General features: G+C 48.3%; 1 protein-coding gene across 1 annotated transcript in view; it reads left to right on the forward strand.

The window, feature by feature from the left end:
* LOC118979254 (voltage-dependent R-type calcium channel subunit alpha-1E-like) overlaps nt 1-25571 on the forward strand; it is a 113167-nt gene that overhangs the window by 63026 nt on the left and 24570 nt on the right. The window contains exon 5 of the mRNA XM_037035298.1: nt 789-892. Coding sequence (XP_036891193.1) covers nt 789-892 — 104 coding nt within the window. The remainder of the gene's footprint in view (nt 1-788; nt 893-25571) is intronic.

Genomic DNA, 25571 nt, shown 5'->3' on the forward strand with positions numbered 1-25571 from the left:
TTTCCAAGGTCTTAGTAAGACATCCTGCCAAGGGGGTGCTTCTGATGGCTAAGCCGTGTGGTGTAATGCCCCCTCTGCTCCACCATTCCAGGGCCTTGCATCTGACTTGTAGTAGAAGAATCTAGAATATGGATGTCCATGCATTTTTTCAGGTCACTGTGCATTCGCATTAAGAAGAGAGCAAGGGGTCATTCTGCAAATGCAGCTGTATTCCTTGTTCTGTCCGGAGCCTTGCTGGGGCCAGGGCTGGGCACTCTCTGTACTAAGGTTATAGGGGTGGGAAAGAGGAAGCCAGGGGCGAGGTCAAGGGCTGAGCAGGATGTGGGTAACCCTCATTTCTCTCAGGCCACGCTGGGAAGGCCTTGGCCAGCATCTGTGGAATAGAGTGAGCGTCCCAGACTGCCCCGTCTTTCCGAGAATTTGTCCAATTGCGGAATGTAAAAACTTGGAACCCACACCACCAAACACTATAAAACCAGTGATTCTTCGCATGATCTTGGAGAAGTAGTTGACCTTTCTGGGTTCTGTTCTCTCATCTGTTCAGTGAGGGTGTTAGGCTATTGCAACTCAGGGTGTTACATGAGGCTGATGCAATGTCCTTCACCACGCATATGGGAGAATGAGTTAACCCACAGGGGCACCAGACGGGGTTTTGGAACAAAGCAATGTTTAACTGTGTTATACTGGCTTGTTACGTTATCCCGTGGGGGACACTGCAAGAGTGGAAAGCCCTCTGCTGGCACGTGGTTTTGATGAATTATTAAGGGCCCGATTTTCCTTTCTTTCAGACCAATGATGCCTTAGGAGCCACCTGGAATTGGCTGTACTTCATCCCCCTCATCATCATTGGATCCTTCTTCGTTCTCAACCTAGTCCTGGGAGTGCTTTCCGGGTAAGCCACGTGTTCCTTCTGACCTCTTCCCAACGCTCCTAACTCGTGGCAGATCCGTTCACCGAAGCTTTGTTTACAGAGCCAGCCCTATGTGCCAGGCGAGGTTCCCCGTGTTGGGAATTCCGTGGTGAACTGTTTCCCAGTCATCTGTAGTAGTTTTAGGAAGTAAAAAAAAGTCTTTCCACCAGGTACAGCATTGAACACAGCATCTACCGAGAGCTCATTTGTCCGTCCATCCTTTCGCTGAGTGACTCAGCAGTCGCAGACTTTCTGTGCTGAACTCTGTGCTGGTTGTGAGGGATGTAAGTTGAATGAGATACAGGCTTTACCCTCAAAAGACTTACTTTATTGTGTATCGGTCATCAGATCCTGTGCGCGAGGCTTGGATTGGGGTACGTCAGTCAGGAAGCACTCCCCGCCGGTGCCCTGGGGAGTGTTCTAGGGTGCACATGTGAAGTACAAGGCCCAGTCCCTGCCTCGAAACTCCTTGTGTTTTAAGGCAACACAGATACTTGAAACAGGGAGTGGAAGTTCCTTTCTTGACTCATAAAAAAGTTCATTGGTTTGGGGGAAGGGGCAAAACTGTATTGTCCAAAGTTATCGGAGATGGTTTCGCAAAGTATTGAGCGTTTATTTGGAACATAAAGTATGTATTATGGAGCCGGGGCTCACTGTCTTAGGTGCATAGGAGCCAATGCTGTGGCACCAGCTTTTGAGAAAAGAGTTTTCATTGCCAGGTTGACCGGGAAGGAGACGGGAGGCAAGGCTCAAATCTGTCTCCCCATTCGGAGGTTTCGGGGCAAGATTTAAGGGATTTCAGCACTGAATCTCCCTGGACAGCGGGCCCTTCTCTGAAAGGGCTCTGGCCTCCAGGTTCCAGGCATCATACCCTGGTCCTTTGGTTCCATGGCGGCGGGGGTGGGGGGGGTGGGGGGTGGGGATGGGGTGGGATGGGTGGGATAGGGGGGGAAATGGGGTGGGATGGGTGGGTTTGTGGGGGGAGCAGTTGAGGGCTCACAAGTGTTTCTCTTAAGTGGTGTATCCAAGGTGTAAGCCTTGGTTCTGGGTTTTGTCAGCAACAGGATAGGACCGGTTTGGGCTGGTTCTATGGTTATGCATATGTAACAAGGTAAAATAAAAAATGTGGACATAAGCATTCTGAGAAGGGGAGAGCGCCATACCGTAACCAAAGGTGAAGAAAGGGGACTAGTCACAGAGAGTGAAGAGATTTCAATGAAATAAAAGTTAATCGGAGTGGCAGTACCACTTTGGGAAGTGAAAGGTGTAGAATAGGAGGGCCAGAGCCGGTAGATTTTAGAGGGCCTTGCATTTTTCTAAGCAAAAATGAACTTTCTCATCTGAGTGGCGTTAAGTTCTTCAAGTGAAAATTGATAAGGTGGTGGTTCTTCTGAAACATGCCAGAGTGAACCACTGCCGTCATCTCTCGTAACTCCTAACACAGGACGGAAGATGGGCACAGTGACAGAAAGGACAGGAGAAGAAAGGGCAACAGATGAGAGATGTCAGCAGCATTTTTGCAGGTCGATAACAAAGGCAACTGACCTAGTGGTGGAAAGGCAGAGGTCTCGGTGCCCCGGGTGCGGCGTGCCAATAAAACAAAGCAAGATGGCTGCCCTCCAACCCTACAGGGCCCTGGAAAGGCCTGAGAAGCAGAGGCAGCAGGTGGGTCTGAGAGCTGGAGTCTGAGTGGTACTGATAGTAATGAACATGGTCGGAAGTCCTTGTAAGGAGCACTTAGAACCCCCCCCCCACGCACACACAAACAATGCTGGCAGCAGTTGGCTGCCCCTGGCCTTCACCCCAAAGTTAGAAGTCTCTCACTCTGCATAGAGGCTGAATGGGGGAAGCTGGGAGTGGTAACAGCAGGGGCCTCTCAGGTTGGGGTTGATATGTTGTGGAGAGAATGGGAGGGCTAAGTGGAAGTCCGAAAACTGGGTGGCATCACTCCCAGCCCGCTTCGACTGCGTGACTCTCAGAACGAGCCATCCGGAAGGAGCTCGGAGCATTGGTGGGGAGTTCATTTCCTCCATGGGGAAACCATTAATTGTTAAGAGCGAAGACCTGTGTTACTGATCATTCAGGGTGACCAGAGAAAGGGTTCCCTCAGTGACACTCATGAGTTTCGTTTCCTGTGGCCACCACAAACTGGGTGGCGTAAAGCTGTGAGAGAAACCACTCCTCTCACAGATCTGGAGGCCAGGGGTCCAAACTCCAGCAGGAGCAGGGTCATTGCCCTCTGCAGGCTCTCAGGGAGCATTTATTCCCTCCCACCATCACCTCTGGTGGCTGCAGGCATCCTTTGGCTTGTGGCTGTGTCACTCCCGTCTCTGCCTCTGTGGTCACATTGCCTCCTCCTCTTCTGTCTACGCCATATGAGGACACTTGTCATTGCATTTAAGGTTACTTGGATAATCCAGGATGACTTCCTCATCTCAAGATTCTTCATTATATCTGCACAGGCTGTTTTTCCAAATGTAACAGTTACAGGTTCAAGGATTTAGGGTGTGGATATATCTTATTATGGGCAGGAGTGGGGGCACCTTGTAATGCCTATACTCGCTATTCTCCAAGCCCCCAGCCATGCACAGAGTTTCCGATAAGCTTTTTGTGCTTTGCTCTTCACCATGAACACACAGCTAGCGAGCATTGTCACATGAAGAAAACGTCTAACACAAACCAGAAAAAAAAATCATAAATTGAAAAAGGAACTTGAGGGAATATGAACAGTGCTGGGAGCAGAAGATAACTTTTAAGTAGTATAAGTGGTATCAGCAGCCATAGGTGAGAAAAAATTTTATCCACGAGGTAACAGACTGCTATGAAGAGAAAGTTTTAGCAGTTAAGGAGAGTTTCGGACAGCAATATAAAATAATGCAAAATTAATATTAATGGGAAATAATTAATGTAAAATTTATGTTAATATAAAATGCACGAATAAAAATGTATAATTAGAAGACAGTAAATGGTTGGAATATAAAATTGGTGAAATCATTTCAGAAGTAGAACCAGAAAAAGAAAATCAGAGGATAGGTCTAACATGCAAGTAATAAGGGTTACATAAAATGCAAAGGGAATTGAGAAAGAAAAACACCAAAAGTGTCCCAGCACCAGTCAACTCACATTGCCAGATTAAAAGCACGTGTGAGGATTCTTTGCGGCATTGTTTCTGGCGGTGGGGAGCTGGGGAAAACCCAAGTATCCGTGACTCGGGGAGGAGACGGGAAAACTGCCGGATGCATCCCATAATGCACTGTGCAGCACTTGGGAGCAACAAACACCACGTGCCTGTGGCAACATCGAGTATCTTAAAAACATAGAGTTTCGTAAAAAGACAAGAGGGAAACGGTGTAATATATCATTTACGTGAATAAAAATACATACGTACAATGCAGTTTGTAAAAATGCGTGCAAATAAAAAGTGGACATTGTATTGTGTGGCAGGAAGATGGGAGGTGGGTGTGGAGATAAAGGGGAAGAAACATATAATGAAAATGTCCACTGAGAGTTTGGTACAACTGATAAATAGAGACCACACCAAGATGAATCATCATGAAATTTCAGAGCATCTGGGTAAAGAGAATATTCTAAAGGTTTCTGCTGATTGAGAAGGGGGTGGCTTTTACCTACAAATAATTATGAATCAGGATGCCTTTGGGCTTCCAGGTGGCACTGAACGAAACCAGTAGAGAAGTCCCTAGGGCTTTTCTGAAAGAAACAAGTTTCCAGGACAGAATTCTATACCCAGCCAAAATAGCAATTCTCTGTGAGGATGGGGTAGCAATATTTTCAGACACTCTTTCCGAAGAAGTTACTGGAGAACGTGAGTCACTAAGATATGGAAGTAACTGAAGAAAGAGAAGAGCATGATCCTCGTGGAAACAAAGGATTTCATAGAGGAGAGAGGCCAAGGAGATTCCCAGAATGATGTGAAGGGAATTGAGGATGAAAGCTGTTGGAGGCCTAGAGAGAAGCAGGTTCAGATTAGAGTAGAATAACAAAGGGCTCAAAAAATGATTCCTTTAAGAAAAATGAAACTAATATATTCCCAGATGGGCATTGTATTCAAAAGAGTTTAATGGTTTTCTTTATCAAAACATATGACTAAGTGTGCGTATATACACATACATACAAATACAGGGTCCAGCAGAAGTAACGCTTGCATGAGTGTGGTTGGTAGGGTAATAATATGGGTGTGATAATTTATAGTCTTAATTTAAACAATTTACCTAAAATGGCATATGGTGTGCTTAAGTGTGATATTGTTATTGTTACAGAATTATATGCTTATGGTTTTGTAATAAAAGATTTTGTAATAAGCCCTGGCTGGTGTGGCTCAATACACTGAGTGCTGGCCTGCGAACCAAAAGGTTGCTGGTTCGATTCCCAGTCAGGGTACATGCCTGGGTTGTGGGCCAGATCCCCAGCTGGGGGTGTACAAGAGGCAACCGATTGATGGTGTTTCTTACACATCCATGTTTCTCTCCCTCTCTTTCTCCCTCCCTTTTCCTCTCTCTGAAAATAAATAAAATCTTTACGTGTATATATAAAAGATTGTGTAATAAAAGGGCGTTATTTGTGCCTGACCCTGTACATATAAATGTATGTATTTGTATACATACGGACCCCCCTGATCTAAGCAATTAATTTCACAGAACACAAAATTGTTACCACTAAAGGAACCAAAGCATAGTAAGTCCTCAGTGCATTTATGTGGTCACTCCGGGTTTGAGATAACCCTTAGGTGCTGTATCATTATCTCGAGAGGATGGAGAGGACAAGTGTAGGGAGGGACAGGGAACTACAGTCTGAGGTTCCACAGTGAGGAAGTCCTTAAGCAATATCTAAAATTGAAAGACAAAGAAATAGCAGCTGTATAAGGGTAATATTTTGAAAACTGGCAATGAATAGCAGAAGAAACCGGTAAAAAAGAATTGTAAGTGCTTGCCTCTGGGGAGTGAGATTCAGAGATGGGAGAGGGCGTGAGGCAGTGAGCTGCTATTTTTTCATTGTAAGTCTTTTTAAAATGTTTGAACTTAAAACTTAACATGCGTTACTTGGAGAAAACAGAAATTGACGCCAAAAGTGAAAATTGCACACTCATAAGGTGTCAGACTGGAGGGAGATGTAAGATTGTCGATCCAGCATCGGGGAAGAAGGATGGGCCTTGGGGGAGACCAGACTCAGTGGGGTTAGGGAGCAACCACGATAGTCCAGCTGTGTGGACGAGAGCCGGGGGGGGGGGGGGGACTTAGGAAGTGGTAGTGATGGAAAATCAGGAGATACTGTGACGGAGTCCTTAATAGGGTACGTCTTCAGGGGAGAGTTGTGAGACATTATGGAATTTCTTACGTGTTTGTTCACTCACTGAGCGTGTATTGACACCCGTTGTGCCCAGGCACTGCTCTCGGCCATTCTCTCCACACAGCCTGTACCCGAAACTCAGTGACTGCTTACAGTAGCGATCGCAGACTTTGTTCACCTTGTATTTCCACTGAGGGGGTCATCTCTGGTTGGTAGGGTTTTCCCTGGTGTTCCTGATTGTTACACATTTTCTAAGAGTGTCCCCATTTCAGTTAGAAAATTCAAGTCAGAGTCTCACTGTCAGAAGGGCGAGAGAGCCGATGCCGTGCTCACATGCCATGGGTGTTCTAGATAATTGGGTTCGAGGTGCATGTTCTCCAGGCAGGACATGGGGCAGAGCACTGTCCCACGGGACAGTTCCTGTGTCTGACCGTAGCCACTCCACGGGCTGTCTCTGGTTTGGAGTTGCATCTTTGAATGCCCCTGCACCCTTCCCCAGATGGGGTGACATCGTGAGGGGAGCATGACCCTGCCATGTGTTAGCTTGGTGCATTTGGACCAGCCACTCTGAGCCTGCTTCTCCTCGTGAAACAGGATAGCATGGTCTCTCTCATCTGTGGACGCACCTCGGCCAGGGGCTGGCATGGAGTAGCCACCGGCTCTTACACCCTCTGATAACACCGACCTCGGTTTTCCCCGCCTGTGAGGTCTGGGTGGCTCTCCTCCGAGCAGCAGCTTCTCGGGTTCGGTCGGAACCAGTCCTGAGGCCTTCAGCTCCTCCTTGAGCTTGGGGGTTGGGAGGGGAAGCAGAACCGAAGTGGCATTTGCCTCCTTAGCACTTCTGGAGAAGCCCGGAAAGTGACAACGGCAGCTGGCAGCAGCTGGTGCGAATACATTCTGACATTTACTGGGTTGGTAACGACGGGGGCCTTCCAGGCTGGGGCAGAAATAGTGCCGTCCAGGTTTCTCGACTGCGTTGCCAGTGCTCCGCACGCATGGGGAGGGGTGTGCACTGGTGTCTGCAGAGGGTTCAGCAGCAGCCAGTTCTGTGTCCAGGGGCGAGCAGGGCCTGGGCTCTGTCTTCTACCCGGTCTGGCTCCCCTTGCCTCTGGAGAGGAAGTAGGCTTTCTCCTGGGAAGGGAGGGCAAGGTGGGGAGTCACATCAGAAAGCCAGAGACACACTCGGAAGGTTTTATCTCCAGAGGACACGTTGCCAGTGAGCTGCAGGCAGCGTGACTGCTCCATACCAAGGCTTCCCTGCAGTGGAGAGAAGGCAACGCGAGGAAGTGCCCCTTTGCCAGGCAAGCAATGAGAAGCGTTCAGATGAGAGGGGCATGGGCAGGCACGGCCCACTGGTGTAGGTGGAAGGGGGCTGCGAGGTGTGTTTGTTGGCTCCAGTGTATTTAGGATAGAGGCAGCGTAGCATTTTTACTTGTCTCGGAGGAAATGGGATTTGACGAAAACCATTCACTTGGGCTTGAGGAGAAGCAGAGCTTCCTGTCTCCGTAAAAACAAACCAGGGCCGCACGAGACAAGCACGTACTGAAGTAGGTCAGGCGCCACAGGGCAGAAGCCTCACGCAGACAGAAATGACCCTGCACTGTCCCACCCGCTGCCCCCAGGGCTGCTGGAGAGAAGGAGGTACACTTAGAAAGCATTTGCGCTGTCCCCAAACTGGGGCAGGGACAGCCAGGCCAGGGAAGGCGTACAGATGCATGCGGGAGCAATGGGAAATCTTGTGATGGAAGCACATTGGGGGAAGTAGAAGGGCCCATCATACAGGCTAAGCTAATGACTTTGAACCTGAATCCCAGGAGCGTGGGGGAGATTCTCAAGTTGAAGCTCAGAAGATGGCCAGTTGGCATTGGAAGGCCATCACCCTGGAGAAAGGATATGGAGAGGCGAGGCCGGAGGCAGGGAGATACCCGAGGAGCAGGGGTGGAGGGGAGAAGCAGCGAAGCAGTGAGGCCTGAAGAAGAACAGCAAAGGGGGGTGGAGGATGGGCCACTTCCGGGAGGTGTCCGTGGGTGGGATGGGATCTGTGTGACTTGGTGACTGGGGGGTGTGTCTGAGAGCACCGTGGGGGTGGGGAGAAGATGCAAGGCTCTTTGCCTGATGCTAGATTTCTGCATTAAGCCACTAGGTGGCTGGGGAAGAACACAGGGCAAAGATTTTGAGCACAGGAGTTTAGGTTTTGGATGGAGTTTGAGAAAGCCTAACACACCTTCTGCCATTTGGCTAGTGCACAGGAGTGGTTTGCTTTAGGTTAAATTTTGTTTTAATCTGTAATCTGTTGCCACTGCTGTGTGCCAAACACCGCCCGTCCCATGACATCCATCCGTAGGTTCATTTCATCCTCACAATGACCCTATGAAGTGTTACAGTCTTCTTTTACAAATAGGCTAGCTGTGACAAGGAGCATTGGTAATTAGCTTAAGCTCACAAAAATATTAGCAGTGGGTTCAGAATTTGGACTGAGGTCCACCAGACCCAAACACCTATGCCCTTGAACATGTCCTCCAATGTGCCCAGGACATTACCTGGCATCTAGTACAGCAGACTTGATGGAGATGAAGGGGCCCCTGGAGAGCTCTCCAGCCCTGCAGAGATTTCGTGCTGAACATGGTGTGATGACCTGTGTGTTTCTGGTTCCTGCCCTGAGGAGGGGGACACTTTCCTGGCTGAGCTGTGCGACTGTGGGGGTCACAGAGAAAGTTATCACAGTTTGTTGAAAGAGTCTGCTTCTCCCCCATGACACTGGTTTGGATACCAGCTGTCAACGTGGAATTTTAGAGAGTGATAAAAATTACTTGAAATCGCAGGAACTGTTTAGTGGCGTTTACTCCTGGTCCCCGTGTTACCTACCAGTGAGGAAACCCGCGTGCAGAGCTAAGGGACTTGCGGAGGCCATACCCAGCCCTTCTGTGGCAGATCTTGACTTGAACCTGCATCCTCTGGCTGCTTGTCCAGAGGGCTTTTTTCTCCTGCCGTGTGGGCGTCACCTGCTGGTAAAACACAGACCAGCAGTGTATGCGGCGTGGAATCCCATTGCCATTACTTGCCATTGATCGGTATGGTGTTAGGGAAGTCACTTCCTGTTTCTGTGGCTTCGGGGACCCACTTGCAGACAAGGGCGCTAGTGCTCACACAGGGGATTGTTGGGGAGACTGCATTGGATTGTGCAGGGGAAGTCCTGGGAGAGAGTAAGTAGTTAGCGTCGGCCAGGAGCAGTGGGCTACTTCTCTGCAGAGCCTCATTCAGACCTCAGTGCTGGGCTGGGAAAGAGCCATTCTCCCCACCTACCAAGTGTCCCCATTGAGTCCAGGACCAAGGTAGTCCTGACCATCCATGTCACCCTACGGGGAACGCTACCAGTGGACCTCTGAGGCCACCCCTGTACCCCACATGTGCCCCTTGTTGAATTCTTCCTCGTCCCTCACAGCCCGTTTCCACTTCCACCTCTTTCCTGAGGTCTTTCCAGAGCCACACCCCAACTCCCATGATGCAGTTGGGATTAAAAATCTTTCTCCCACAGGCCCCCACAGCACTTCCCTGTCCGTGGTAAAACCCAGTAGTCATAATAACATCATTCCGTTGTTATCGAATTTAATAATGTGACTAAAGGCAAGAACTAACATTTATGGAAAGCTCAGCATCTGCCTGGCACTGTGCCTGAATGCTTCATTAACATTACTTTGATTCATCTTAATAACAGCCTCACGGGTCAAGCACTGTTGTCACCGCCTTTTTGAAAGGGGACAGTGGAGGCCGAGAGAGAGTGCAGGAGAGTGACCCAAGGCTGCACAGCCAGAGAGTCAGAGCCGTGCTGGCTCCCAGGACACCCCCTCTTCCCTGTGTCGGGGTTACTGATGTCCCTATCGCCTGTTAGGCTCTGCTTTATGCTGGCTGTCCACGTAGTCAAGTATCTTCTAACACCTGAGTGCCTTGTCCAGGTGCTCGATAAATAAACGCCGACTTGCAGGGAACCCAGTAGCACCAGGCGCCTCCTAGGGGGCGCCATACCCTGTGACTTCCTGCAGAACAGCACTGCAGCAGACGGGGGAAGGGGCTGGGACCTGCAAAGTCAGGGGCACGGTCATTGGTGTTGGAGACCAGGCGAAAGCCCCCGGAATTACCCTGCGGAGTGACGGTCCTTGGTCACAGCAAACAGCTGTTACAGACAAGTTAGGGGTCACACAGTGCACATTGTCTCATAGGGCTGTTGACTATTTTTTAATTGCTTGTGCTGATTACCCTATTGCCACATTTCACTTTCTCCTGTCAACTTAAAAGATCTATTTGTGTGCCAAGGTTGTGAACCCTGTTATGTCATGTGTGGCAAATATTTAGGGAAGAGTCACTCTTAAAGCACAGTCAAAGCTGTCATCCTGTTGGGAATGGAAGTCTGTAGGAAGCAGGCAAAGATGCGCGTGGTTTCCCCTTTCCACGTTAGAGCTCTTCATTGAGAAGGTGTTTTCATGTGCATTCCTCTGAGTCTCGCGATGGCCCTAGGAGGTGCAATTCATACTTTACAGATAAGGAGACTGAAGCTCTAAGTGAACAAGGTTCGTGCCCAGAGTCATCAGTCTCAAAGCCGGGTGTCCGGTGCTTCTCGTGACACAAAGACCGTTTCCCGTTATGTGTGGAGTTGGGTGTTTCCAGTGGGGTCTCTGCTGTTTGGCCCCCACTCAAACCACAAAGGTGTGGTTTCCCTGCACCTTCCAGCACAACAAAGTGCTCTTTGGGATGTAGTAAGTCAACAGATACTTACGGAGCACCTACTGTGTGCGAGACAGCTGTCCTGGATGCTGGAGTTAAACAGTCCCTACCTTCATGGAGCTTACATCCTTGTGCTGCCCATGTACTCTTTATTTTCTAGAATATTCCTCCCCATTTTCAGATATATTAATCTATTAGGAAGAGGTACAATCAGTGCCAGTCTCCTAAAATTGTCCTATGTTGATAACTTTAGGGGCTGAGATTTGTGAATGGGAAATGTAATATAGCTGCTTGGGGGACGGTGGAGGCAAAAGGCTTTAGTTTTCTTTTATTTGTAAGTTCTGTTTCCTCTCAAAAATTAAGTTCTAATGCCCTCTTATCTCCCTGGGGAGGCAGGGGCTGGACCAGGAGAGGTGATTCTGAGGACAGTTGTCTAAAAATGTGTGCTGGGGATGGAGAAGTGAGGTCATCCCTGGACAAAGCCAGTGGTCATCCCTGGACAGGTGACCTCTGAGAGGCGGGGTCACAGCGTTCAGGGAAACGGGATCGAGAAATCAGTGAGGAGGCATAACCGTGATAAATGGTTGAAATGAGGGACTGTTTTACGTGGACTCCTCCTTTCTGTGGAGAAATTTGAGCACGTAGATTGGGACTGCATTAGGTGACATTCTGGTGATGGAAGACAGTGGCCAAACATAAAAATGCCTCCATTCTTTATTAAAAGATTTTCCGCTCCTGGAATTTCTCACTGGCCCAGTGCTCAGGTGGCTGAAACAGTTCTGTTACGTCTTCTGCCAAGTCTTTAACTGACTTAACATAGACTCACCCTCTAACACTCTGATCCCTTTATTCATATGCGTGTGTATACAGTACATACACATACCTACACACACATCTGCACACACATCTATTCCCATACGCACCCATTTTCACTTACATACGTGACGCCTTACATTCCAGCTCAGACTGTGTGTTTGTACTGTACTGCAGTTTTTGTCTCTCCATGAAGTACCTAAGGAACCCAGCAGATGACCGTGACCTTGCTTGAGCTTGCCCAGCACCGCGTACACTCTGTTTAAACCTATTTCAAGAATATTTCCATCTTAAAATCCCCTTTCACTGATCTGGTTTTTTTAGAAGAGGAGCTAATAGTTACTTAATAGAATAATATAATATGGAGTAACGTTTAAGAAGATGGCTTTGCTAACAGAGATCTGGATTTTATTCCCTCTCTGCTAGCGAGCTCCACAGGGTCCATCGCTGCTCAGACGTCCCTGAAATGTCTCAGACTCAGGCAGTCCCGGTTGAGTGCATTGTCTCCTTCTCCTGCCCCACCACCGAACACACCCGCTGCTCGTCCGTATTCTCCCTCTGTTATCTTCCATCACATTCGTGATCCGAGACAGTAATCCTAGTTACTCTTCAGACTTTCTTTTCACTCGTTCTCGGCACCGAATTGCCCATCCAGACCTGCTGATTCCACCTCTGAACGGTTTCCTAAACTGCATCCAGGACGAGCGGTTGCCCCTTTAAATGTCCTCCCTACTCTGCTGCAGCCTGCCCCCCGGACCGACGCTGTCTTTCCAAACGAGGCATTGAGTGACCTGATTTGTCTACCTTAATTATTTAGAATGGCTTGCTACCACCTAAGTACCACAGTCAGTCATGCATTCCTTTGTTCGGTTTTTCCACAGACTGAACACAGGTATTAACTGCTGCTCTGTGTCATGAGTGTCTGTTTTCAACAAACAGCGAGTTCTGCCCTTGTGAAGCTTGAATTCCAATGTGGGCGGACTCTAAATAAGAGTTGTATCTTCTCGCCTGGCTGGTTTAGCTAAGTGGATTGAGCGAGGGCCTGCGAACCGCACGATCACGGTTCGAGTCCCAGTCAGGGCACATGCCTGGGTTGCAGGCCAGTTCCCAGCAGGGGACTCATGAGAGGCAACCATACATTGATCTTTGTCTCCTTCTCTCCTTCCCTTCCCCTCTAAAGATAAATAAAATCTTTTTTTTAAAAAAAAGAGTTGTATCTTCTCATTTAGGTTAATGAAAAGGCAACTCTGTTCTTGAAAAGGAATACTCCAACTTGCAAAAACGTCTGTTTCCCCTGGTCTTTAATGAGTATTCTTTAATGTTAATAAAAATAAGATTTTTTACCTTACTAAAGGAAAATTTATCTGAAAATGTAAGTATATGAGAATAAGAAAGAACAGCAAGGAAAACTGTTAGAAAGAACAGGGACTTTTTCTACAAGTGGTGCAACATATTCTAAAGCTACAAGAAATGAAACAGTGTGGTATGGTGTCAGAATAGGAGGATGAAAAGGGACGCAAATACATACAGGGTGGGGGAGAGTAGGTTTACAGCTGTGAGTACACAAAACATAGAGTTTATTCTTGTATTATTATTTATTAGTGTCTTATTTTTCATAAGAACAATGGTTAACCTACTTTTGCCCTGCCCTGTTTATGGGAATTTACCATATCTCTCATTTCAAGTTTGTAAACATAAGTTATTCAGTGAATGATATTGATAACTGGGCAGTCACATGGAAAGGAAAAAATAAATTGAATCCTATGTCTCATACTTTATACCCGAATAAATTGCAGGTGGAACAAGTACATACATTTTTTTCAAATTAAACTGTAAAAGTATTTAAAGAGATTGTGGTAATTTAAAAAACTTCAGAGGGGAAACCCTTTCTAAGCATGATACAAATCAGTAAGCCTTTAGGAAAACAATTGATATATTTAAATTTGTAAAAATAAACATACACTGACTGCCCTGGCTGGTGTGGCTCAGTGGGTTGAGCACTGGCCTTCAAACCAAAGGGTCGCCAGTTTGATTCCCAGTCAGGGCACATGCCTAGATTCAGGCCAGGTCCCCAGCAGGGGGCGTGTGAGAGGCAACCACACATTGGTGTTTCTCACCCTCTCTCCCTCCCTTCCTCTCTAAAAATAAACAAAATCTTTTAAAAAAATACACTGCCATAACTCCTTAGTGACTTCAAAGGACAAAACTTGAGCTAGTTTTGAATTTTAAACTGAATCTATAGAGGATCAAGAAAGATGGCAAAAAAGTGATTAATCTGTAGTAAGACTATAATGAAACTCCAGAGGTGGACAGCAAATGATCTCAAGCGCTGATAGCTGAAATGTAAAGGGGAAAGAGGTGAAGGCCTCAGGTGGTAAAATAGTCAGGACGTGGGAAATGATGGGCTGTAATGGGGGAGGGAAGGTCATTTGAGCACGGATCCCAGGTTCAGTTGTGAGTGTCTTGGAGAATGTGGGTTCCGTTCACTGAGATGAATAGCAGATGGAGGAATGCAGTTCTCGTTCTGGGAGGAAGAGGTGTGCAGTTTCATACAGTTTCAGGTTCAGGAGGGCCAAACGAGTTGATAGGATCAGCCAGTATCTGTGTTTTAAGAACAGGCAGAGAAAGAGGTGATGCTGGCAGTATTGGTAGAGAAGAGGGTTTAAATAGATACAGTTGTCCATGGAAGGCATGCGGCTGAAAGAAGGAAAGGCAGCCAGGGATACAGAGTTGCAGAAACACTCACCACTCAAGAGTTCGAGGATCGAGATTGGCCAGAAAGATAACAGGAGCGCATCACATCATGGGGAATAAGAAGAGAAGGACAGTCTTTCAAAATGGAACAAGAAAACCCCAGCAGCCCTAGGGATCCAGTACAAAGATGACTAACAAAGAGTTGTTGGAGTTGGCAATGGGGAGAACCTGGACGGTTTTTAAATGTTTTTTTTTCTTTAAATTTTGAAATATAGAGCTACAGAAGTTGCTCCCAAAAGGTTTAGGAGGATCTCATGTGCCCTTCCCTCGGTTTCCATCAATGGTACCAGTTTACGTAACAGTAATGCAAGATGAAAGCTAGGAAATTGACAGAGGTGCAATCCACAGAGCTTACTTGGGTTTAACTGGTTTTACGAGTGCGTGTGTGTGTGTGTGTGTGTGTGTGTTTCCATGCAACTGTATTGTATTTGTGTAGCCACCACTATACTCAGGATAGAGAATTGGGCTGTCCCAGGATGCCCTCACACTCTGTCTTTAAAATCACACTGTCTTTCTTTGTCCACCCCCCACAATGCCTGGGAACCACTGATCTGTTTTAATGTTGTTTTAGGAATCTTACAGAAATGGAAGCAGGCAGTGTGAAACCTTTTGAAATGGACTTTTTTCCCCTCAGTGTAATTTCCTTGAAGTCCATCCAGGTCAGTGCAGGTGTCAAGAGCTAATTCCTGTTTACTTCTGACTACTGTTTCGTGTATGGGTGCACCACGGTTTGTTTGACCACGCAGCCCTTCGAGGGCATTAGGGTTGTTTGTAGTTTTGACTATTACAGATGCGGCTGCTCTGAATGTCTGTGCACAGGTTTTTGTGTGAACGTAACTTTTCCTTCTCTGAGATAATTACCCAAGAGTGTAGTTGCTGGGTCATGTGGTAAGTGGGTGTTTAGATTTATAAGGAACTGCCGACCTATTTTCTAGAATGGTTGTATCATTTTACAAATACACTGGCAATATATGAGAGTTCTGGTCTTTCCATGTCCTCACCAGCTAGCTTAAAAAATTGAATAATGTGTAATGAACATTAATAAGTATCAAAAGTTTATGTTAACATTTTCAGGCAGTATAATTAACGTGGCCCAGTGATTATTAAATGTCACGTTCCTTTAAGTATCGTGGACCAGTAAATTCTCAGAAAAAGCGAAATAACAAAAAGAACAACATTTGGTGGGTAGTAACGATGGATGTAGAGTTAACTTTTAACGGTTAAAGACATTTAAACAGAATAAAAACAAGCACAGCTTTGACTGCTAGCTTCTCTCATCAGCAGCTTATTAAAGACTCTGAATGAATGGTCCTTGTCTTGCACGGCCTCTCCAGGCTTAGCCCAGCCTCCTTTCCATCTTCAAGCCCACATTTCCTCTCCCGCAGCCCGCCACACACCGTATTCCTGGGTTACCCACATAGGCCCTCCTCCATTTTTTGGTTCCCTTTGCCTAGAAATAAACAACTGTATAAACACCCTCTCCACACCTGCCTGTCTGGCTGGGGGACTCTGACTCATCTTTCAAGGTCAAATTCTCCTTAAGTTTCCTTATCCACGTTCTCCTTGCACCATATAGAATCTTCTGTTGGATCACTTGTCTTATTTCATAGTTATTCGTGGAGCTCTTTGCCCCCTTTCATAGGATTATGCAGGCAGGCGTAATCCTAAATCCCAGGATTTAGTCAAGTATGAGTAACTGCCCCCCAGGGCTCCCAGTGCATAAGCCTCCAGTGAACGAATCTTTCAATACGTGGGGTGTCCGTATTCGTCAGAAATCTTCCTGAGATTCTGAGCCTTGCTTTCAATAGGTGCAACTCCCCAGAAAGCCCAAGTTTAATGTTAGTTGAAGATATTCACTCTGAGACCTGTGCTGAGACCTTCTCTCTTCCAGGGAGGCAGAGGGAACGTTTGTCATTATCAGTAGGATGGACGTGACCCAGTGTAATCAAATCGTTGCTGTTCGAGGGGCTGTTTATTGTGTTTGGGGTTGTTTTTTGTTTTTTGTTTTTTTTGCTGCTGTAATGCAGCCCGTATGCTCATTCCACTATTGTTCTTAGGCCACAGTCTTAGGCTTCTTGAGATTAGAGAACATTTTTTCTGCTTGAACCTGTATTTCTCTTTCTGGTCTACAGACTCTTACAGTAATTGATTTCGCCACATGGAAATTCGTAATGGTTAGAGCCTCGCTTCATTCTGAGCTTATAGCCCAGAGTCAAGCCCCTATAATTAGACGTGTTTTCTATGCACTTGCAGACATGTGCACACCGAGGTGGCTGAAATAATACCTTCCAATTTCCCCGGCTGATAATCACAGTCTTCGCAGCGTGGTTATGTACTGGGTGCTTGGCAGTTCTGCCTGTTAAGTTCCGAAGCTGTGAGAGTTGTAGTAGAATTAAAAGTTCTTTATTTTCCCCTTGGTGTCAAGTGCATCACTACATTCTCTACACTTAATTATCATTGCATCCCAAAATATTCCTCATGTAGCGAAAATACCGAAATTACTCTTTCCTATTGAAGAAGCGAACTCTGATAGGCAGGGAGAGTGTTGGGAAGCCGTGCTCCACAGGGAACCCCAGAAACGAACAGCTATGGAGAGCATTTGGGGGGAATAGGAGGGACCCCAAAGTCCGCTAATAAAGGGGCCCCATTTTTCTTACCCATATTCAACTAAAGTTGATAACTAATCTGTTTACCAGCCGACAAGTCCCTAAGCTGAAGTTGACCAGACCAGGGGAGGCCCCCTAATCTCCCCAGAGTTGACTGGGCGTCAGTAAAATGGGATGTGGTCCTTCCCAACTCCACCCCCACCCTCTTTGCGGGACACGGGGCAGTATCTCCTCCCTCACCTCGCCTCCGCGTTCTCACTTTCTACTCTTCCTTTAGACCAAGTTACCCAGTGATCAGATATAATACATGAGAGCAAGGAAGGATCTTACTACCAGACATTAATCCCTCAGCCAGCAGGTATCTGGGACTAAGAACTGAGAGAAGAAGACAGGAGGTAATTTTCATTAATCCCTCAGCCAGCAGGTATCTGGGACTAAGAACTGAGAGAAGAAGACAGGAGGTAATTTGTTGAAGTAGAGGAAGTGGAAGAAACTCGTTTGGTCATTTATTTAAAATCTTTTCACAGTCAGCAGTTACTCCGCACCTGTGCGTCGGGCCCTCTGAGTTTGAGAGTGCATGAGATGTGGCCCCTCGCTCTCAGGAGCTTCTTAGTTTAATGGCGAAGACAGAAAACACACGATTCAACAAGCAGATAACACAATGTTCACAGTGATTGTTGCGAAGGAAATGAACAGACTTGGGCTGGTAGCTCTGACTCTTGACTTGGGATCAAAAACCTCAGGGTTGAGAGAATAGCTAAGGGGCCCCAACTGTCTGTCCACATGGGTCTGGCCTCTGTGTCAAAGGCACAGATGTCCCTGCTCAGCTGGCATGACTGTCCCCCACAGGAGGAATGTCATGTGCTTTTCTCTCGTGCACAGTGCCCGCTATTCTGAATACATCACTTCCCCTCCACAGGGCTGCAGCAGTTAACCAAGCAACAGCATCTCGAGTGTGTTAATTAACCCACGTGGGACGCCACCTCCTCCTCACTGGTGGTGTTAAGAGGGGTGAGAGATTCACTAGCAGATTGAGCAACTGCATATTCTCCCCGGAGATAAGGAGCTGGGATCCAGGACTTTGCTGTTATTGACATCCCCGCCCTCTGTTTTCCCTCTGCTCTCACCTATGCATGGGGGGCGGGGTGGGGGGTGTGAACCGGTCAGAAGGAAGCTCCAGGCCAAGCTGTGTCCCAGGTTGTCTGTCCCAGGGGAAGTGTGGTGTTCACTCATTCGCTCATTGCTGGCCCCTGTTCTTGGCACGGTCCCCTGCAGCAGTAGCAGGTGACGGTCCCTACTAGGTGGGGCTGCGCTGGTCATTTTTGCAGACAAGGTAAGAAAAATTAGCCCTTTCTAGGAATTTCTTGTCCACACAAGTCTTTTGATCCTGGTCAGGAATTTTCTTCTGGCAAAATGTGACAGGTAGGTGGCATTTTGTATTTGAGGTCACACACCATTGCTCTCCTCCAGTTCAAAGTCTCCCCCTCCCTTCTCTCCATTTGGCCAGGAGCGGGATGGGGGGCGGGGGAGATTGGATGAATGAACTAGCTCCCATCTAGGGCTTTGGTCCAGATTTCCTTGAAAGAAACACCGAAGGAAAGGATTGAGTGTGCGGAGTTTATTTGGGAGGTGACCCCTGGCAGCAAAGGGGAGAATGGGAGAAATAGCCAAAGGATGTGTTGATTGATCGGTTACTGTGGCCTGCTGAGGTTTAATCCACTGGAAACCCTCTAAGGAACCAGGTAGAATGTGCCTCAGATTTGCTCCCCAGAAGACTGGGGAATCCGGATGTGCATGTATGTGCGAGCCCCACTAATTCCTGTCCCTCTTTGAGTGGTGACACCTGGGGGCTGTCCTGCCCGTGTACTGAGCAAGTGCCACAGCGGGGCAACCCCTGAGGCAGAGCAACAGAAGGATGTGGACCCTTTGGGAGAGTTCACGCCTGGCAGAACACCCAGGATCTGTCCCCGGCATCAGGGCAGCTCAGAGGCGGCCTGAGGGCACCTGAGGCAAGCATACCCTGCCTGCTGTCCATTCGAGGAATATTTCACTCAGCATTCACGGAGCACCTACTGTGTGCCAGGAGCAGTTTTTCTGAGGTTAGTGGGCAGGCCAATGAAGAGAAGCAGGGTGAGAACAGGATGGAGTGGGCAGGGAGAGCCGGCGGTCCACTGCCCAGAATGAGGACATCCAATCCGCCGCGGAGCCAGGAGCCAGGTGCTCTGGGCATGCTGCTTAGAAGCCAGGGACTGAGCAGGACACTCCTGTCACGTCCCATGAGACCAACTAGAGTACTGAAAGTTGACATCAACCTGACCCTGTCTCCTGCTTCATGGTTCCTCCACCCTGGCCTTTCAGCGGGTGTCACCTGACACCTGCCCTACCAGCTCCAGGTCATTCTCCATTTCTCCTCTGCCTTCTCTCCCTGGTGTGCCCGCTGTGTGCCCTCACCCCACTCAGTCTTCCTGGCCTTTTCACTGACCGCCCCCAACTACCGTTGTGTAGCCCCCCATCTCCACAGCTAATTCTGTGAAGGGCCAGTTTAAGCTGGGCTAGAGTCTGGATCTTTTATGACGTAAGCAGTTGGCGATCTCCTTGTGTTCCCACGAACGAAGGATGTAGGTAAGCAAAGTCTCCATTAAAATCCTCCTCCATCATGTTTGATGTCACAAGAGCCTAATCTCCAATTGAATAGCTCTGTAAATTAAAAATACTGGGTCTCCGTAGCCAGAGGGCCGTGCTGTCTTGGAGCCTCGGGGTGCCGTCTCCGTACATAATCTGGGTCAATATCAGTCAGTTTCACATCCCCCTCGGCCCCGAATCTGTGTGTCTTCTGGCCCTCGTCACCTTCCCTGGCCCTGGTGGGAAGAGGAACAGAGGCACGAGGCTGTCATCCAGAGAAAGGACGGACTGCTGAGTCTCTCAGGTCAGCTGGACCCCAGCCCAGAGGACCAGAGCGGAGGTCCTGGGGCACTAGCCCCTTTGGCAGCTGTGGGGGCCACTCAGCCTGTGGGAGCCCAAGCACCCTGTCCTGGGAGCGCGGGCCAGCCTTTCTCCGAGGGCTCGCACTCGGTGTGGAAGTTCAGGCTCTCTTTTTCCTGTTCCGGTGTCTTTTTCCTTCTCTGTCTCCATCAGGTTTTTTATAACAAAGGTTAACGTTATAATTAAGTGATCAATGTAGCAAGCTTTCTTTGGGGACTTTCCTTCGGCAACTGTAGCTCCTGTGATCTCCAGAAATCCCCTGTGAAGTACATCTGAGGCCGTTTCACTCTCCCTTGTCTACCGCTGTTTTTTTTTTCTTTTGAATGCTGTTTCCAGGGCTAACAAATGATAACTGAGACACCAAATGGTTGGGGCTTGTGTAAGCAGGGAGGGATCTGTCTGCCCCTCAGTGGAGGAGAGGGGACAGAGGCATAGTGAGGGCAGAGACCCGGTGCCTTGCCCCCAAATCTTACAGGGATTCAGAGTCCAAGAGTATTAATTGGAAACAGCGAGAACAGGGGCAATTTCAAATACCCAGTTGGGGACATGCTGTGAGTCACAGAACATTTACCTGGTGGTGATGTTGGTCTTATTTTCTTCCATGTTGTATTCCTTGTGCAGAGCGTATACGTGGCAGGAGATGGGAATAGGGAAAGGGAAGTTCGTGGAGGGGAGACAAAGAGGAGAATTAAACTTTGAAAATTCCAGTTGCCATGGCAACGTAATGAGCTCCAAAAGTGGCATCTCTGAACTAGTTTCGCATGGGAAGGCAAGGCAGCCCAGAAGGAAGGAATTAAAATAATACAAATAATAAAACAGCGTTCGCGAAGCAAAGGACACATCTATAGAGGCTGTGAGTACTTCTGGCCACTCTCTGGGGGCCCGGACTGTCGAAGCGGCCGGCTCCTGGCTGACCTGGGTGGAGACTGCGGGCTTGTGATTCTGAGCAGGAAGACTCTCCGCCACCCCCTGGGCTCTGGACGATGCGCAGCTAAGAGATTCTGACAAAGGAAACTGTGTTGTGTGTGAAGCGTGGTGTGGGGAGAAGCCTCAGAAAGCCAGGCTTTCTTCCTGCTCTGTTTCTCCCTCCGCTCTCCCCTCACACCTGCCCTCCTTGCTAATAGCCGGCATCACTCCTTTCAGGGGGTTCTATTGTTCCCCAAGTGGCAATGTGTGCACCATCCCTGGTACCCAACAGTGGAGAACACCACGTCCCCGTTACGGGGCACTTACAGCTCCAAGGCTCTTCTCCCCAGCCAAGTGACTCAGAGCAACACGGGCTTCAGACGAAAGAAGGCAGCCCCGAGCAGCATGAGGGCCCAGAGGATTTGGAGGTCATGGCCAGTGTGTCTACCGTGCCAGCAGTGGAAAGGCACCCGAAGCCTCTTGGAATCCTTGACTCTCACAAAAGGTGTTTCAGCAGAGAAATCTCTCGGCACTCTCTGTCCTGGTTCAGATTGTTCATTTTTGCCCCCCTCCTTAGAACAGCTATAAACATTGCAGTACGTATTCTTCTCTCATGTAGTCAGCACATATTTTGCGGCATTTTGAACCAATCCGTGAGTCCACGCACGTGTTCTTAGAACTGGGTGGATTGGGGGACCCTGCTGCCACCTTGTGCTTGCTTGGTAGCGGTGCCCACCGGTCCCCTGCAAGCACACACTGCAGCTGCTGGCCCACACTCATTCCTCAATAGCTGGTTGTTGAGTGAATAAGTGCTTGCCTCAGGCAGAAGTATCAGGCCCTCCTCATTAGGTGTCCCCTGGCTAGACTCCAGCGATGGGCTATTTGGCAGTAATACATGTCAGGGTCAACAGATGACACGTAGGTGTTCAGCCAGTACCCCTGAGGAAGACAGCGGTTGTATTGAAATAAGCAAAGCCTTGAGTGAATTCTTTGGTTCAGCAGAGACTAGCCTACTGATTTTCTAGCCCCTTTCAGATATTACCCAGTTAAATTATTACTGGCATAATACTATTTTAATTGTTAATGTAGTTTAATTTTTGCCTAACAGTATTTTAGAGCCGTTTGTTGGTGAGGGGAACCTCTTTCTCCCTGGCTTCCCGTTTCCACGTGGGGGAACTTCCCCTGGAAAACACGAGGCTTCTCTCCCCACCATTCATTCCCTCCGACTCGTGATTAGTGAGCTCAGGACAAGGAGTGCTTCTCTCAGCCTTCCTCATTTTTAGAGCCGGTCTGGTCCCCAGGAGCCTATGTACGCCGCTGCTTCTTTGCTCTTAGCTCACAGGGACACAGCCCTGTAAAGGGGCCGGCCTGGGCTCACATGCTTGTGCCGATGACTGGGCGGCTCAAAATGCCACCCTGTCACCAGGCCACAGCCGTGTTCTCCAACGGGCTTTATCAGAGACACAGCTGATGTTTTTGTCTTCGTCTGTGGGATGCCAGCATGTCTTATTTCTCTCAGTGGCTTCCATAATCGGGGGGAGAGTAAATATATTGACCTCCAAGGTACCGTTATGTTTGATTACAAAGTCATTTCTCTCCTTAAAATTCTAAATGATGCAATATCAGATGTGGGTTTTATCACATCCAAGGGATCTAGAAATTCTAGTGCACGTCCCTTAGACTAAAATGGAACAACTTGATTTGAAGATTTTGGAAGGGCCTCTTATTAAGACTGGGAGGCAGTGTAGCATGGACCGTTTGGGAACTGGGAGGCTCGAGCTTGAATCCTGACTCTTCCTATAACTAGTTGTATAACCGTGGGCAAATTTCCCCACTTCTGCAAGCCTCAGTTTTGTGGTCCCAATCTGTAAAATGGGATCCTAATATTTCATACAATTTTTTTTTGCATGTGTTGGTTAAATAAGAAAAGGAATATAGTGAACTTAGCATAGTGCCTGGCATGTCATAGATTTTCATAACGGGCCACTATCATTATTAAGAGCCTCCTTAACTAGCCTCCTGTGAAACATAATTTTTCTGTTATCTGCTGTACCTTTGAATTGAGGCTTTGTAAGAGCCCTTAAATAACTACAAATGTGATACGCAGTGAAAGTGACACATTTTCTGTCGCGCTCCTTTAACACCTTTGCACGACTCATTTATTAGCACCTTAGAATAATAGAGCCCTAGGGAAGAGGCCAGACAGACAGAACCCTTTTCACAGCGAGGGCTTGGAATTGTAAAAGATGAAGGAGTCTGGAAACAAGTAAGAAGAAAGTCAACAAAATGCATTGGAACCACAGTGAGGTAGGAAAGTTTTCATGCATTGTCTATTTAACCCTTCTCACCATGACTCAGCAAGGCGGGCTGTGTTCTCCTCACATTCCAGGCAGGGAACTAGAGACTATGGGAGATTAAATGAACTTGCTCAAAGATCCCCAGACAGTTAAATGGAGGGATTGGGATCTGAACCCAGGACTCTCTTAATCCAAAGCTTACATGCTTTTCCCTGTACTCTGCTGGCCCTTGGAAAATGCACTTGGCAATAGCACCTATTGGTAGAAAGAGAATTTAGGGTCCATGGGTCCTGGGAAAGCTAGAGGGAGGCTCAAGCGTAATGCCAGGGAGCCCAGTGTAAACGTAGGAAAGAGGTAAGCATGTTACCGGGAAAATGGAGGAAAAGTATACTGTTACAGTTTCTACTTCCCGCATGCCTCAGGGCTAGCGTGGTCTGGGGGAGACAGACTGAGCCCCCTGACCACTCTCCCAAGGCATGGCACCCCTTGGGCTGGGGTTCTCAGGAAGCACTTTTCAATACCCCTAGCAGTGGCTGGGCAAAGAGCAGGCCTGACTGGGCAGTGGCCTGGGGAGCTTAGGCTGGGCAGACCTCCTGTTACTGCCCGCGGTCGTGTGCAAAATTGACAAGCCCATGCCCAGAAGGGGAGCAAAGTCAGAGAGAGGGCCAGTGTTCCCGAGGAACTAGACAGAGGACGGGAATCAGAATACAGGTCGAGGAGCCTGTGGGTAGGAGGGGGACAGCAAGTGGGCATGGGGAGGTGACCCTTGAGGTGCTCCCTGGGTGGGGAGTGGACTTTTCGTGTGGTTTCTTTGCCCTTCTTGTGAAGGTGGGCTGGGCACTTGGCAAAGAGCCAGGTCTGATGTGCTGTGACGCATGAGCCTCCAACCATTGGGGTGAAGGATGTGATTTGGGGTGACAGCACGAGCCAAGGATATGACAACCAAATGGGCTTGGGTGAGTGCAAACTGTCACAGTGAGAAATGTGTAGGCTGCCAACCAGCAAGAGCCAAGGAGAGTCAAGGAACCCTGTGTCCCGCCAGCCGTGTTCCCTAACTCACAGGCATGCCCGCCCCAGCCCAGCTGACCCTGTTTCTCAGGCTCCCTGCCTCCAGGAGGGAGGAGCCAAAAAAAAAAAAAAGTAAAGAAAAGAAGGCCACTTGGTCGTGGTTTCTGTCCTCTTCCAGACACAGGTCCACTCAACAGCAAAGTCCGCCACAGCCCGGTCCCTGCCCTCTGTTGTCCTGGGAAATCCAGGTGGCCGAACCAACTCGCTTTGGGTCATGAAGCTCTTTCACGTCTTGGGAGCATTTGAAAATGGTAACCGCCTCATTGAAAAGTCCCCTCTTCTTAGGTTGCTTTCTCTTTTTCACATCCTACATTTCGGACCACTCCCCCTCAGCATTAGTTATTATAGATTAGGCTATGTTGCCGAAACAAACAACCCCCAAATCTCAGTAGCTTAAAACAGTAGAAGTTTGTTTGTTTGTTNTCGTGGTTTCTGTGCTCTTCCAGGCACAGGTCCACTCAACAGCAAAGTCCGCCACAGCCCGGTCCCTGCCCTCTGTTGTCCTGGGAAATCCAGGTGGCCGAACCAACTCGCTTTGGGTCACGAAGCTCTTTCACGTCTTGGGAGCATTTGAAAATGGTAACCGCCTCATTGAAAACTCCCCTCTTCTTAGGTTGCTTTCTCTTTTTCACATCCTACATTTCGGACCACTCCCCCTCAGCATTAGTTATTATAGATTAGGCTATGTTGCCGAAACAAACAACCCCCAAATCTCAGTAGCTTAAAACAGTAGAAGTTTGTTTGTTTGTTTTTTTTGTTTGCTTGTTTGCTCAAGCTGCAAAGTCAGAGTTGCTTAACATAGATGGTGCTCAGAGACTCCGGCTGACGAGTGCTCTGGCATAAACATGCCGCCTTCCGATTCTGTTCACATTTCACTGGTCAGAACTAGTCACATGGCCTTGCCTAAAGTCGGGGAGAAAGGGCATCCTCCAAGTGCCTAGAAGTCGAGGAGAACCGGAGAAGAGAGAGTCTCAGCGATGTCTACCTCGCTGTCCCTGCTGGTTTCTTTTTCCGTGGGTCCTGGTGACGCACTGGTGCCCCACAGGGAGCCCTCCAGAGACCTGTTGCCCTGCTCTTCCAAGGAAGGTCTCACTCATTTAAGCCTCCCGTGTCTTTTTGCTCCTCGGTCCATGTCCCCAGCCTCTACCTGCCCCCCGTGCTGCAAAGCCACATTTTCAGCCGTGTGGTAGATGTGGTAGATCGGAATGAATC

The sequence above is a fragment of the Sturnira hondurensis genome, unplaced genomic scaffold, assembly GCF_014824575.4.
Source record: "Sturnira hondurensis isolate 20B ecotype Veracruz unplaced genomic scaffold, ASM1482457v3 Scaffold0022215, whole genome shotgun sequence".
Taxonomy (NCBI): domain Eukaryota; kingdom Metazoa; phylum Chordata; class Mammalia; order Chiroptera; family Phyllostomidae; genus Sturnira; species Sturnira hondurensis.